At 39.6% G+C, this 14505-nt stretch overlaps 1 protein-coding gene across 1 annotated transcript in view; it reads right to left on the bottom strand.

Moving 5' to 3' along the window:
- Positions 1–567: 567 nt before the first annotated feature.
- The window catches only part of LOC138003430 (L-gulonolactone oxidase-like), a 28664-nt gene continuing 14726 nt past the window's right edge, over positions 568–14505 (bottom strand). The window contains exons 6-13 of the mRNA XM_068849492.1: positions 12953–13060; positions 10043–10119; positions 9617–9710; positions 8863–8918; positions 8148–8224; positions 4591–4678; positions 3574–3664; positions 568–1543 (exon numbers count right to left, since the gene is read on the bottom strand). Of these exons, the coding sequence (XP_068705593.1) occupies positions 1322–1543; positions 3574–3664; positions 4591–4678; positions 8148–8224; positions 8863–8918; positions 9617–9710; positions 10043–10119; positions 12953–13060 (813 nt within the window). The 3' untranslated portion in view covers positions 568–1321. The remainder of the gene's footprint in view (positions 1544–3573; positions 3665–4590; positions 4679–8147; positions 8225–8862; positions 8919–9616; positions 9711–10042; positions 10120–12952; positions 13061–14505) is intronic.

The following is a 14505-nucleotide window of genomic DNA, read 5'->3' as shown; positions in this document are numbered from 1 at the left end:
AGATGCCATGAAGAGATGACTTTTTCATTTCATCTACCGGGGTTAGCAATTTCCATCTCAGTCACTTATTTCAATTGCGAGTACGCACCGTTTCGACAATTTTAGACATAGCAGTGTACTTGACCCTAGTTGAATCACTTATTGTAGCTCCCGTGAGTCTCCAATAGTTGCTCAGCGATAGCGCATCCCAAGTGGTAATCGGAAGGTCGTACATTCGACTCCTCTAAGGGAAAAATCGGACTTTTTCCGAGAATCCCCGAGTCACTATTGGAAAAATATCATTTCTTCAAAAGAGACCTTGTCATCGCCAAGATGAAAATGGAAACTTTAAAAACGAAACTTCTTCCCAACTCAGTGACGAATACAAACAACTGAAACTACGCCGGGGTTATCTCACAGGTGAATTAACCTCTCGCGAGCACACCAGAAAATAAATACAAACTAAGAAAGGTTCTTTTTCATCTGGATCCATCTGAAAAAACTGCGTTACATGCACACTGTTACTGTATAGAAAAAATTGTTTGCGCGCCATAGTTTTGATAGATAGAAATGACATTCGCAACTCACTTCAAAAATTGAACTTTTAATAGCATATTGTTTTGGAAATTTATGTTATATTCTAATGCTTTTCTCGTTCAAGAATGTCGAGTTTCTGTTGACGACATTGTTCACCTTTCGTTGCATAAACATACCAAATTGCTTACAGAAGGCATGGTGCCATAAAGAGAATGCTGTTCTGTTCATTTCGAAAACGGAATATAGGTCCCTAAAACCACACCGAAGGCACCTTGCGAACAGAGCCTCACCAGAGGGGCGAGCAAGAGAGGCTCTGTAGAAATCTTATTGAGTCGACGCAGACCAAGTTTCTGGGCTAGTCACTCAGGTCAAACTGGTTTAGGCAGCGCTCGCATCATATTTTTGAGTAGGCGAAGGTCAAACTCGAGCCTTCAGCACGAAAGTCAATATGGCGTCTAGGAGTGCGATCGAGACTTGCCCTGGATTTGAAACTGTCTCCAAGCAACGGCTTGCGCATACTCAATAAAGACTTTAAGAAAGACTGCTGGCAGGGTGCGCTGAACGCAGCTGTATTGTAAAATTCATTGTGCTTTGTATAGACGCAACAAAGTGTCCCCACTTGAGCCCATGATTTTAGTTTCTCACTGCGGGTAAGCGTTAGGACGAGAGGAACATTTTAAGAGAGTCTACATAAGGTAAAAGTCGATTTCTTTGCAATTTCTCAATACAAGGCGTTCTAAAAAAACCGAATTTCTATGGTTGGCCAAGGGGTTCAAATATCAGAAAAAAAGACAAAAAATGCCTTTCATAGTCCTGTATCCACAGTGTGTGTCACAGACTGTCGATCACTCTCTTCTGTTGCGTTCAAAATAGTTCCGTTATCACCAAGAGAGGCCGACCCAAAAATCACTTTTTCCACGTATTCATTGCGAAACAGACCATGGGGATCCAACTTTTCACAAATCTCACGGAACTCTTGAAACTTCGGGAACATTTTCTCAATGTCTGCCACTGTGAGGCTGTGAGCCTAGAAGGAAAAAACGGTCAAAAATGAAAAAACATAACTTTCTTAAGTCTCTACTGGTAGTTGAGATAAAGATGTATGACAATAAAGACGACGAGGATCATAAAGACGACGACCGGAGGAGGTGGTTAAGACGATGATCAATGATGATAAAATAAAGACAGCTATGATGATGATGATGACGACGGCAAAGACTATGGTGAAGAAGATTTGGTTTGCGATTTTGACTCGGGGATACTCGGAAAGAATCCGAGTGCTCCTTTGCAGGACTCGATCGAACGCACGATCTCCCGATTACTAGTTCGGATGCTCTACCACTGAGCTACAGAAGATGACCGGAAAAAATCCGAGTGCTCCTTTGCAGGAGTCGAACCTACGAACGGCTTCCGATTACTAGTTCGGATGCTCCACCACTGAGCTATAGGAGACTCGCGGGAGCCTGAGGCCCTTAAAATTGCCATCTTGGACAAAAGTCGTTGGGAAAATGTAACACCCCACCATGAAATGGTCATTCCCTAATTTGTCTGTGTGATAAAAGATTAACCTCTCCATACTTTTCTCCCTCCCCCCAATCCAATGTTGGTCTAGGAACGGCCAAAGGGTTGCACAGTATTTTTGACAGCATTAGAGAAATTAGGCATCGCGTTAACGTGAAACGGCAAACGCGAAACGTGAAAAGCATGAAAATTACGTTATTTTATTCAATACGTCGCTCTCTTTTGAAAAGTTTCTTGATACCTGCTTGCTTACATACATACATACATATACATACCATACATACATAAGTAATTGACCACTCCCCATAGGGGCTTTTAACACAAGGCATACATTACGACATAACAGAACATTCAACATACTGTTAAGACATCATACATACATACTGGCCGGAGGCAAACAAGTTGGCTACAGAAGTTGATACCAGGGATTACGACATACAAGATAATTCAACCACATACATACCATACATACATGTCATTCCATACGGGACATACATACCATACATCACATAGGCCATACATACGCATACCATCAAGACCAGTAATTGACCACTCCCCATAGGGGCTTTTCAAGGCCCACGACAGAACAGAACATTCAACAACTGTTAAGAATCCCAACTGGCCGGAGGCAAACAAGTTGGCTGAGAAGTTGAACCAGGGATTACGAGGAAGAAATTCAACCAGTGGCCAGAACGTGTCTTGAACCCGGGACCCCCGGATCTCAAGGCAAGCGCCCTCACCACTGGGCCGAACTCCCTCCTATAGGCAAGAAACGAGCTTAAATCAAACAAGTTTCTTCTATTTGTGGCAAAACGCAAATTTCAGTCTGGCGTTTACCGTTTGCCGTAACGCGAGGCTAAATCTCTCTATCTATTGGTTTGATTGTCAACATTGGTAAAGGGAGAGAGAGAGGGGGGGGGGGGGGGGGGAGGAAATGGCACTAGACTTTGTTTGTGAGTGCATGTCCAATGGTGTTTACAACAGAACTTTTCCTAAGAGTTTTGTCCAAGATTGTCGACACCTGTGATAATTGTCCCGTTTTACCGCTAGGATCTATATGGTCGGCAAAATGGAGCGATTGTACTGAAAGAGACGTTACATCTTAACCTCGGCCGGTGAATGAAATGAAGAAAATTTGCTTTTCGTTGGATAACATCTGAGTGTTTCTTTGCAGAAGCCGAACCAACGAACTTCCGATCTTCTTCATTTCATTCACGGAGGTTAACATGTAACATCTACATCTAAATGTTCCAGCACTCGGCAAAGCCCCTTTTTGACTTACGGCTGTTTCTGCTTAGGTGAACTCAAGCCAGCAACTTCTGCTAGAGAGAACAGGACAACCACAACACCGAGGACTACATCCCCTACTGTTCTCAAATAGTGTGTGGGTTCTTTAACGTCCCACAGGGAACTTTCATGTATGAAGCAAGTGGTGGCTCAGTTCAATCGCGAACGATTATGATTATAAACACGTTGATGACGAAGACGACAACAATGAAGATGATGAAAAATCTATCAATCAGCTCGTTCTCCTACCTTTGCCCAATGAGGTTTCCCACCAACTGACATCATCAGGTCTTCATAGTATTTCCAGTAAGGTTCGTACGGGATATATTTGTCGTAAGGCCTGTGGAAAAAACATCGAACACACCTCAACAAGTGAACAACAAGACAGAAGCAAAAGTTGTTGGTCTCGTAAGAGAAAGAGGAAGTCATTAACAAGGACCACAACTGTAAACTGTCTCTGAAAAGTGCTGAAAATCTAGTCACCAGCCCTCAATTTTTGGTCGCATTGGCGGCGACCAGTGAGTCGCAATTTCAAGCCCTGAAAACGCTAGAATAAATATAATTCATTTGAATATTTGTAGTAAGATGGAAACTGACAATTAAGATAAACGAAACTGGAATGTAAGCCAATTGAGGCTGAGACTTTTCCCTTGCAGTTAACAATACTGTTCACGAGGCATGTTAACTCAGTGGAAAGTTCTTTAAATTTAGCAAGAAAGATATTGTAAATGTGGTTGTTCTTCGATCCGAAGATGACGTAAAGTGCAGATAAAATGGCAGAAATAAACTTGATTTCCAGCAATATTTTTACATTTTTTAAATTTTCTGTTTAAAGTGGTATTACGATCAACACTTGACCATTTTGGATTTGTATATCATCCAACATGGCGGCAGACGCATACTTCACACTATTTTGGCTCGTGATTGAAGACGAAGAATAGCTCGTTTCGACAAGTTTTTGTTATTCCGGTTGTATACCCGTCGGATAAAGCCCCCACTTGTAAGCCCATCTATTAAACACATTACCAGGATTGAAAGCGGCAGTTTACGGTAATGAAAAAGAGTCAACCAGGTTGGAATAAGCTAACAGTTGTCATCGTAATTTGTCAACAACAGGGCGTGACTCCATTCGTTGCTTTGAGGTCACGACATGTAACAGTCGTCGTAAAAGTCTCAAGGAGAGCAACAAAACAGAATATATAACGTCCGAGGATAAAAATGAAGGGTTAGTTGCAAAATATTGAAAGAAAAGTTCTTGTTCCTGACCTGTACACAATGATGTTGATGAAACACACGTCCTGGTCATAACATGGACTCATGAAGATGTCATCTTTCTTCACAAACCGGACTTCAACTAACGACAATGAAAAGAGAATTCACTATTTCAAAATACACATCTGAGCAACTGTACCCCTCCTCACCTGCCTGATTGAAAAAAATGATTTAAACAACGGCCACAGAATAATAATAATAATAATAATAATAATAATAATAATAATAATCCCTGATGAGGACGACAGTACGAAGTTTTGGAGAAATATCTGGAGTGTAGGGACAGTCGTGAGCATAATAGGACGCGGAGAGGATGATCAACAGAGAGAACTGGAGATAACATACCTGGGATGGTAACTATCCAGAGTAGAAAGATGCCAAGTTGGAAAGCACCTAGCAGGGATGGTGCGCAAGGTTTCTGGTTAAAAACCTGAAGGCCCTTCACAGAAGAATTGCTGAACAGCTGAATAACATATTGAAAGGAGAAGAGAGGCTGTCATTAACCTTTGGGACAACGATCTTATGTGTGAAGGACCCCAGCAAAGGAAATGCAGTTGACAACTTGCTTGCCTCCCCCTTATGTGGAAGCTCATGACAGGCGTCATTGCTGAGGCACCGTACGAATATCTGGAGGAGATTCTACCTGAAGAACAGAAGGGGTGTTAGAGAGGAAGCAGGGGGACTATAAAAGATCAATTGCTGATCAATAATGCGATCCTTAAGGATTGCAAAAGGAGGTACACGAACGTTGCCATGGCCAGGATCGATTACCGCAAGGCCTATGACATGGTGCCAATAGTTGGATAGTGGAATGCCTGAAAATGTTTGGTGTTGTGGCTAACGTGAGACAGTTCTCTTGAGCACTATGGGTGAGTGGAAGATCGAACCGACATCACGTGCACAGCCATTGGGAGTTGTGAACATCAATAGGGCGACATTCCAAGGAGAGAGCCTTTCGCCGTTGCTGTTTGTCCATTGTATGGTTCCACTTTCGTTAGTGCTGAGTAGGTCAAAAGCTGGGTATGAGCGGAGAGGGCGTGCATGAGTGTAAGAGAAACCACCAACGGTTAACGGATCACCTAAAACTATTTAAGAAATCTTTCGAACAGGCTGACTCCCTTGTACAGACAGTTCAAACACTTAGCTCGGACATTGGAATGGAATTTGGAATAAAAACGTGTGGGGTGCTCTTACTGAAACGAGGTAAAATTGTAGAATTGTATTACCGGAAAGGAAAGTTATGAAGGAGATTGACGACAACAGGTATAAGTACTTAGGCATCCTGGAAGCAGACCAATTAAAAGAGAAGGATATGAAAGAGTTGTAAAGGAATATATTAAACGGAGGCTGAAATTAGTGTTTAAGACAAAGTTGAGTGGAAGGAATAAGATCATGGCTATCAACAAATGGGCTGTTGCAATCCTAAGGTATAGCGCTGGTGTGATAGAATAGAAGAGTGATGAACTAAAGGAGCTGGATCGAAATTTTAAACAGGAAAATGATGACACTACACGGGGCTCTACTCCCCACAAGTGATGTAGGCAGGTTATATCTATCACGACAGAAAGGACAAGGAGGCCTAATTGACTGTGAAATGTGTGTGAAGACTGAGGAATATAATCTGGCATGGTATGTACGGAATTCAAACGAGAGACTTATGGCAGAAGTAAGGACAGTGATGAGCAAAGGAAAAGAGAGAGTTTAAACAAGAAAGACAGAGTGCCACCTTGAATAAAGAAAAAAAAGTATGGTCAATTCTTGCGTGAAATGCCCGAGGGGAGGACTGAGTAATTTTCTAATTTGGCGAATTTTATACACCCCAGAGAAGTCCTTACTACATGTATTGGCAACGTGACAGTGATGTGAATCGACATGGACATGTTAGAATCGAACCAGGAACTCCAAAATTACGAACACTGTGAAGAGGTCGAATGATGAAGTCCCCAACAGAGATAGAATTAATTGATATTTTTGACAATTGCTGGCGAGAATGCTGTTTTCGAGTCGTTCATTAACAGGCGATTATGAAGTAGCCACGCACGGACATCAGAAACGCAGGACTCAATAGCGGCTATAGCACGGTCTTGTGGCGAACCACTGTCTGCGTGTCATCTGTATTCCCATGAACAGAGGGAAGATGGTTAGCAAATACGTGATAGAACCGCGAAACATGAAACTGGCACAGAAAGAGTACAAGAGAAGGCACGACAATATTGCCAGATTGGTTCATTGGAAGCTCTAGACTGTTGTAAGTATGACATGAACAGAAGTGAGAAATAGTATGAACAACAACCGTAAGGGCCGGGTTGAGGAAAACGAAAGATATAAGATCTTGTAGGACATGACCATCCAGTGTGACCATGCGGCCAGAAAACCCGACATTGTTGTCGTAGAAAGGGAGAATAACAAGGCGATCGTTGTGGATAATGCGTCACAGGGTTCCAGAGAAGGAAGATGAAAAGACTGAGAAAAATATCAGGAGCTGAAGAGAGAAATTATGGGGATCACACATCTAGACGTCATACTGATAGTTGTTGGTGCACTTGGAGTAGTAAGTAAAAGGATAGATGCATGGCTTGCGAGGCAAGGCATAACCATCAAGAGCCGGACTTTTGCAGAAAACAGCCTTGCTAGGAACAGCAAGGATCCTAAGGAATGTGTTAGAAACCTGAAGGAAAGGTTAATGATTCAAAGGACCTTTGGCCATTCACAGGCTATGACTCGCTTCTTTGTAACATCTGTCAGAGCATACAGTGTAAGTGTTTCTGTTACATAACAACAACAACAACAACAATAATAATAATAATAATAATAATAATAATAATAATAACAACAACAACAACAACAATAATAATAATAATGACTTTATTAGTACTACATCCACCAGTTGGTTCTTTGCCTACTAATTGCAGTTACTATAAGTTAATGCAAATCAACTGAAATCAAACATTAATTTTTGAGGAGAGGGAAAAACAGGAGAACCCAAGGAACAACCTCTCGGAACAGTGACATCATACTGGAACACAAAGTTGTAACACAAAACCAAGAAGTGAATAATTGCAGATTAAGAGTGCTGTTGCACCTAGCTGAGTGCAAAACATACACCCAGGGATTTCAGGAGCCTCAACTGACTCCTTGGCATTAGAGACTTAAGGGTTTGTCTTGACTATGTATAAAGCGACAGAAAACTACTGCACATATTGTAAATGATAACAGCGCAGAGGGAGCAGGTGACTTTAGGTAACCTATGGCTACCAGAGGCAATGTTTTCTCATTCATAGGCCGCTTTTTTTCCCGACTTTTGAAGTACATGTAAGTTGCCTCTACAAGTCCTCTGTGACATTGCATAATGCAAGAAAAAAAGCCACTGCACTGGTTGCTAAATGTTCCTTAACAAATGCCTGTGCCAATAAGGTTCTTTAGTGACATGCTTTCACCCAATCACATCCCTCCGTATCCCTTGGCCACGTGCTTTCCTTAAAGGACACACTGCATTAGCAGTGGAGTCTGAGGAGAAAATAGAGATTGAGCAGAAAAACATGGAAACCAACCTGGAAAGTGAACATCAAGGAATCCTGACTCTTTGACCCAACTCTGAAGCTTTTGGAGCACATAAACAGTCTTATCCCTTAAAATAATAAATAAATAAATAAATAAATAAAACAAGGGCTCATGAACGTCATTAACAGCAATAATTTTATTATTGAATTCTTGCTTGCCAAGGCATTTTACAAATTGGCTAAGAGAAATAAAGAAGGAAAGAAAGAAAGTGCTCACATCATTAACAGCCATTATGATAAAATTATTATAATTACTATTGCTGGCTTTAACCTTTTTTGCAATTTGGAATAAATTAAAGCACTGTTTTTTTTCCAAATGCACTCAAAACCATGTGATTACCAATAGCATATACAAATAATAATAATTTCATTGGGGCAACAGCAAACAGAAAAACAGCATTCCGGTCATATATGTACAAATTGTTTAATCCCAATACAATTCAAAATAAATTAATACTTTTATTCATGTTACCCAGAAGTATTCTGTATCTACATGTATGCTACAGAAAGACTGTTCCATAACTTAAGATACAGAATATTTACCAATAAAACATGTTTATTTTCCGAGACAGTTTATGGAGATTGACATAATAAAATAACATAATGTTCCTATTGCACTATTCAACAACAACAACAACAATAATAATAATTATATTATTATTATTATTATTAATGCTAAGATTAAAAAAACTGTTAAAAGACTTACTGTGGGATGGCCCACTCTGTCACATACTGTTTAAACAAACAGTCAAAGTTGAAAATCTATAGATGAAAAGAAGACAAAATGGCACAAAAATTGGACCACAGGCAAGAAATTTGCTAGGGATACCATCCTGTGGTGTCTGGATCACAACAAGCCCCTTCCCACTAACCTTTAAGGCACCAGTTCCCAAGCTTATCAATTGGCAATGAGTTTAATCTAAACTTGTTGTGGCTATTCACATACATAATCACTTACAAAAAAAAAAAACATGATGCTACTACCAATAATCTAAGGGCTAACAGCAGCTTCAGTGACACTTAAAAAATTCTCTACATTGCAGCCAATTTCCAACATGATGTGATCTCATCTGCTTTTCACTTCAAAGCTCAAAAAATTATTACCAGCCATCAGCCTGGAGCCATTAACCCTTTTAGTCATGAGAGCACTTGAGACTAGTCTAATATAGATTTTACTCTGTCTAATGCAGCCAGACAAATTACTTGTCATTGGGGTCCACTAATGACAGATGAATTTGTTAAAGCACAATGAGAAAAGACTGTGAAACAAAACGAAAAGTGCAACAGAAGCAGTGTAGAGAGTTTAAGAGTTCTTATGCAATGTTCATTCCAAATGATTGGGCTACACAAAACACAAACTAAAATACATTATTGCTCTGAGCCCTACTTTGTGCAAGTGCAAAAATGGTAACATTTTTTTCATAATTACCGGTTGTCTTTTTCTGCATGTCCTGACATACCTTGAAGCTTTGATCAATTCTGCTTGAAGGCTGGCTGTGCAAGAGCTTGAAAAAACTCCAGTTAATAAATGGCACAAGGCGAGGTACAAATGAGCTATAAATTAAGAAAGATTAGGATAGATATAAACTCAAAATAAAATCTACATCAGTAAAAAGATCCCAAAAATGGGATACAGTGTCATACATTTCTTTGTTGTTTTTGTACTCGCTTCCCTGGCCAATTTGCCACAGGATTAATATTATTAAACGTGGGCTCAATATGTCCCAGATTTCTAGCCATGCAAGCTATGTACACTTGTGCTAGGACTTGTACATATGATCTTCAAATCTTCCCTGCAAATTGAAACTGCTATAGACTGTATTCTTCATAAGAGTTATTTGGCTATAATTATAATTTAAAAGCTGTAAACAATGATAGACACACACCTTAGCCAGTACACAAACTCTAACGACCGATACCCAACAGCCTTGTCCCAAAACCAGCTTGATGTCTCTACTACAGCCTGTAGATCAAGAAAATAATTTGTCCAAGCATAAGTAAGATTTAACCCTGCTCTATACACTGTACATTTGTACATGTAGTGGAATACACATCAAATAATTATTGCACCATGATACTAAAATTTCTTTTTATTATTTATAATTTAATAATTAAAGAGGGTATAGCAGTTTTCAATTGAGGGTCGAAAGTAATTAGTGAATTTATTTACTTTCGGGGTGCAGAGATGGCGCAGTGGTCAGAGCACTCGCCTCCCACCAATGTGGCGCAGGTACCATTCCTCAACTCGGCGTCATATGTGGGTTGAGTTTGTTGGTTCTCTACTCTGCACCAAGAGGTTTTCTCCGGGTACTCCGGTTTGCTCTCTCCTCAAAAACCAACATTTGACTTGTGTTAATTCTTAATTTCACTTTACAGTGTCCCCAATTAGTGCTCCAGCGCTAAATCTCTTAGACACTTAAATAAAGTTCCTTTCCTTACTTTGGTTTTGATTACTTCACTCATTGATTGGTTCAAAGTTCTTGCGCTACTTTTTCAACCAATCAGAAGTGAAACCAAAACCAATTGTGGCTTGCGCGTGCACATTTTCCCACGCTTTGTGTCGGGTACTTGATTACTTCGAGTTTTGATTGGTTTACTGGATTGTCTCCGTCCTTTTTGAACGACCAAAGTAATCACTTTGGTTTTGGTTTTACGACACTTGATTGGAATTTGCTTTAACAGGCATACAAACACCCCTGTGAATCATAATACAGCTCAAATGTTGCGGTAAACCCTAAGAAGTGTCTTGAATCTAAATTACAGAATGATGAAGAACTCTGAAACTAATAATAATTATTATTATTAATTAATTAATACGAGCTACATTGTATTACTAAATTATATTAAAGATGTAATACTTTCCTTTAGGACTTAAATGGTACATTCATTTTATACACTGTAAGCCAGATTCAATATTTATAGGAGATCTGCATGGGATTAACTAGCTGGCCTGTGAAAAAAAATTATATCCATTCAGATTTGTCCTGTTCGTTTTGTATCCATCACTATAAGGCTTGTCATTAAGGGCCAGGGCTGGGGAATCTTCCCTCTGTGGCTGTGAGCATGACTCTTGAGACTTTCAGACAAAGTAACGATACCCCTCGGACCACAGTTCAATCCTAGCCAAAACATTTGGGATGCTGTCTTTTGTCAAAGAAAGTAACAGCTCCATTGGTGCCCCTCCGCCATGTAATATTAACTTATGGTGCAAGTAATGGTCTTAACATTCCTGAGGGGAGGTGGGAGAGGAACCTCAGAAGACTGTAAATGTACGTGGGAATTTATAGACACAACCTAGAGGTACATTGTAACCTACCAGAAATACGACACTGTCAATGGGTGTGTCCCAAAGTGTTTTGGTCAGGATTGTAACTGCTTGCTTCTTCATCATTTTAATTTGATTTGCATTGCAGGGGTTTTAATAACTTTTGAAGTAGATGCCTAGGCTCACCAAATGTAAGTGGCCGTCACTCTTGAGTGAAAATCAAGGCAGAGTAGCAGGCGCTGAGAAGCAAATTTCTGAATTTAAACAGACGGCGTTATCACCAGTGACTGATTTCTAATAAAACCCCTACATTGCAATCTGAGGTCTCAAAAAGGAAACACCCCGACATATTATTATTCAAAGAGGGACGCTTGATAAAGATTACTCTTTCTAACAACAGACAATTTCCTCTCCACTGGAGAAGCCCTTACAGGCCAATGGGCTTATAATTACATATATGTACACTCCCCATGCCATTACCCCTTTTCCCTCGTGACACAGAAACCTAACATAGATGCTGTGATTCAAATTTTTTTCTTGTTCAAAATTTGGTCAATTTTGATTTTCCTTTGTTTGAGAGTATGATTTATAATGAATATTAGACATACCAAAATTGAACTGGTTTGGAAAATTTCAAACCAAGGAAACATTTGAATCACAACATAGATTGTTTAACTCTGGCCAACACAAGAAGACTTACTCATAAATAAAGACGCCTTAAAGGGTGAATCAGGGCTTGAAATTGCGACCAATACAGTAGCATTTTGTGACTGAATTTTTTTTTCTTCACGCAGGGCTTGAAATAAACAAAAAAATACAGTTGCAATTTTATGACAAGATATGAAAATTTAGTCGCAATTTCACAAATTTTAATTGCAAAACCGTAGCACTGCATTGTGTTGTCAGCGGTGTAGCAAAATAAAATACGAGCCCACAATACTTGTGTTTAAAGAAACCGCTGAAAATGTCAAATAATATAGTTCAAGGAATGCAGTTGCGCACGTAACATCACAGGTAAATTACGCGACAATTGTGATATCGTCAGATTGAGAGAAAATTCACCGCAAGGAACAAAATAATTTTGTCATTTCTTCTTTCACAAATTTGCGACTTGTTTTCACCTTTGCTCTTTCGAAACACAAGGGTAATTAGCAGTTGCCACTTTGCTGCTTCTTTTGCTAAAATAAAAAAAAGAAAAGACAAAATTATTTTGTTTCTCGCAGTGAATTTTCTTTCAATCCGAAGATAGTGTAATAATTGTAGTGTAATATAGGTGTGATGTTACGTGCACAACACCTGGACCATTCCTTTGATCATTCGCCATTTTCAGTGGTTCCTTTACACATAAGTACTGTATTGCAGGCTCATATTTTCTTTTGTTAAACCGCTGACAACACAATGCAGCGCGACAATTTTGCAACTAACATCTTCATAACTTGTCGCAAAATTGCGACAAATATTATTAAAATATTAAAATATTATTATGCAATTGTTGCGCACGTAACATCACATTGTTTTATTATTTTCATACCTCAGAGGTCCTGTTCACATGATAAACTTTTGCCTGTCCTGTGTGTGGATACCAATGGAATTTGAAGTACTCGTCAGACGATTTCCATGTTTCAAGATTCTCTAAAACCTGAAAATACCGTAGTTATTCGGTTATAAGGCGCACTCGGTTATAAGACGCACCCCAAACTTTGCAATTTAATCAAGCTAAGTTCTCAAACTGAAAATTACGCGAAAATACTCGGTTATAAGACGCACCCGAAAATTGAGAGTTATCAAAAGGATGTGATGAATTTGAGAACAATTATCCTTACACAATTGGCATGCGAACTCTTTTTGTTAACGTAAACAAAGTGAAAAAGTCACACGTTTAATGATATACGCAAAAACAAAAGCTAAAAGTTGACACCTGAAAATCATAACATACAACGCATACACTTTTATTTGAACCTTCCGACGTAATAAATAGTCAGAGTTCAGACTTCAGACTTCAAGCGAAAGCGAACAGCGATAAACTCCCACCGAAAGTCATATTCAAAGGTGTTCGACAGCTGAATATCAAATATCAACACGCCACCAAGGATGCAACCTTCAGTGCACAAGAAAGGCTGGATGAACGAAGAAGGTATGTTTTATCTCCACACTGTTTTTTCAGAGAAGAAACTTTTCATGCGAGCGACAAACACGATTCTCGGAATTCGAAACAAGGTTCAACCGATTGTGATGTTTTCATGGGTATCACGTTTCTGAGCACGTGCTATTAAGAGCTTCTGCCTGAGAGACCGGGGCAGACTTGGAAATGAAGGTTGGCCGATTTCGCTTATTATTATACATTGAGCTCACTATCTCTTTCCTGATTGGCCGAAAGCCTACAGTGAATTTTCGAAATCAGCGCCCGTGACGTCATAACTGCAGATTATACATTAATCATGTCAAGGTCAGCCAAGGTCACGGGTAATCATGTCATGTATGACCGCAGTGCATGATTTCTTAGGGTAATCATGTCAAGTTCGCGCGCTTTGTGTTGCTTGCTGTCAGTGAAGAAGCACAACAATGACTTCTAGGTTTGCTTTGTTGACCGATGAAGACCGTTTTTTTTTTCCTTCCCTCTCGGTAAGGGTTATCAGCCTCAGCCTTCGGCTTCGGCTGATAACCCTTACCTCGACCTTGATTATTCTGGATATCACAAAAACCTCATCCAATAATTGTTTAAAATTGGTACACAAAGTACTTATGTCGACTTATGTAATATGCCAAAGTTTCAGCTTCAACGACTTTTTTTTAGCCGAGTTCTGGATATCAGCCCCTCAGGGGTCCCCAGAGGCTGATTTTCAGTGTAATTTTGGCCTTTTTTAAATCTCTTTTTTACCAACATGAAATTAATTTCAGGCAAAAACAAAACCATCTTTGTAAAGCCCTATCCTTGGGCTTTTATGGGTGAGAACATTATCTCATGAAAATTTTTCGCTAGCCTGTGGCTGTTATCACAACTTGGTCATATTTGAGGCATATGGGAAGCAACCGGAAATGGCATGTTTTTCAGACCAAATATTTTCCATGCCCATGTTTTATATC

Source organism: Montipora foliosa, chromosome 1 (assembly GCF_036669935.1).
Source record: "Montipora foliosa isolate CH-2021 chromosome 1, ASM3666993v2, whole genome shotgun sequence".
NCBI classification, from domain to species: domain Eukaryota; kingdom Metazoa; phylum Cnidaria; class Anthozoa; order Scleractinia; family Acroporidae; genus Montipora; species Montipora foliosa.
Note: the sequence above shows the minus strand (reverse complement) of the source record. Positions and strands in the feature narration are given on the sequence as shown.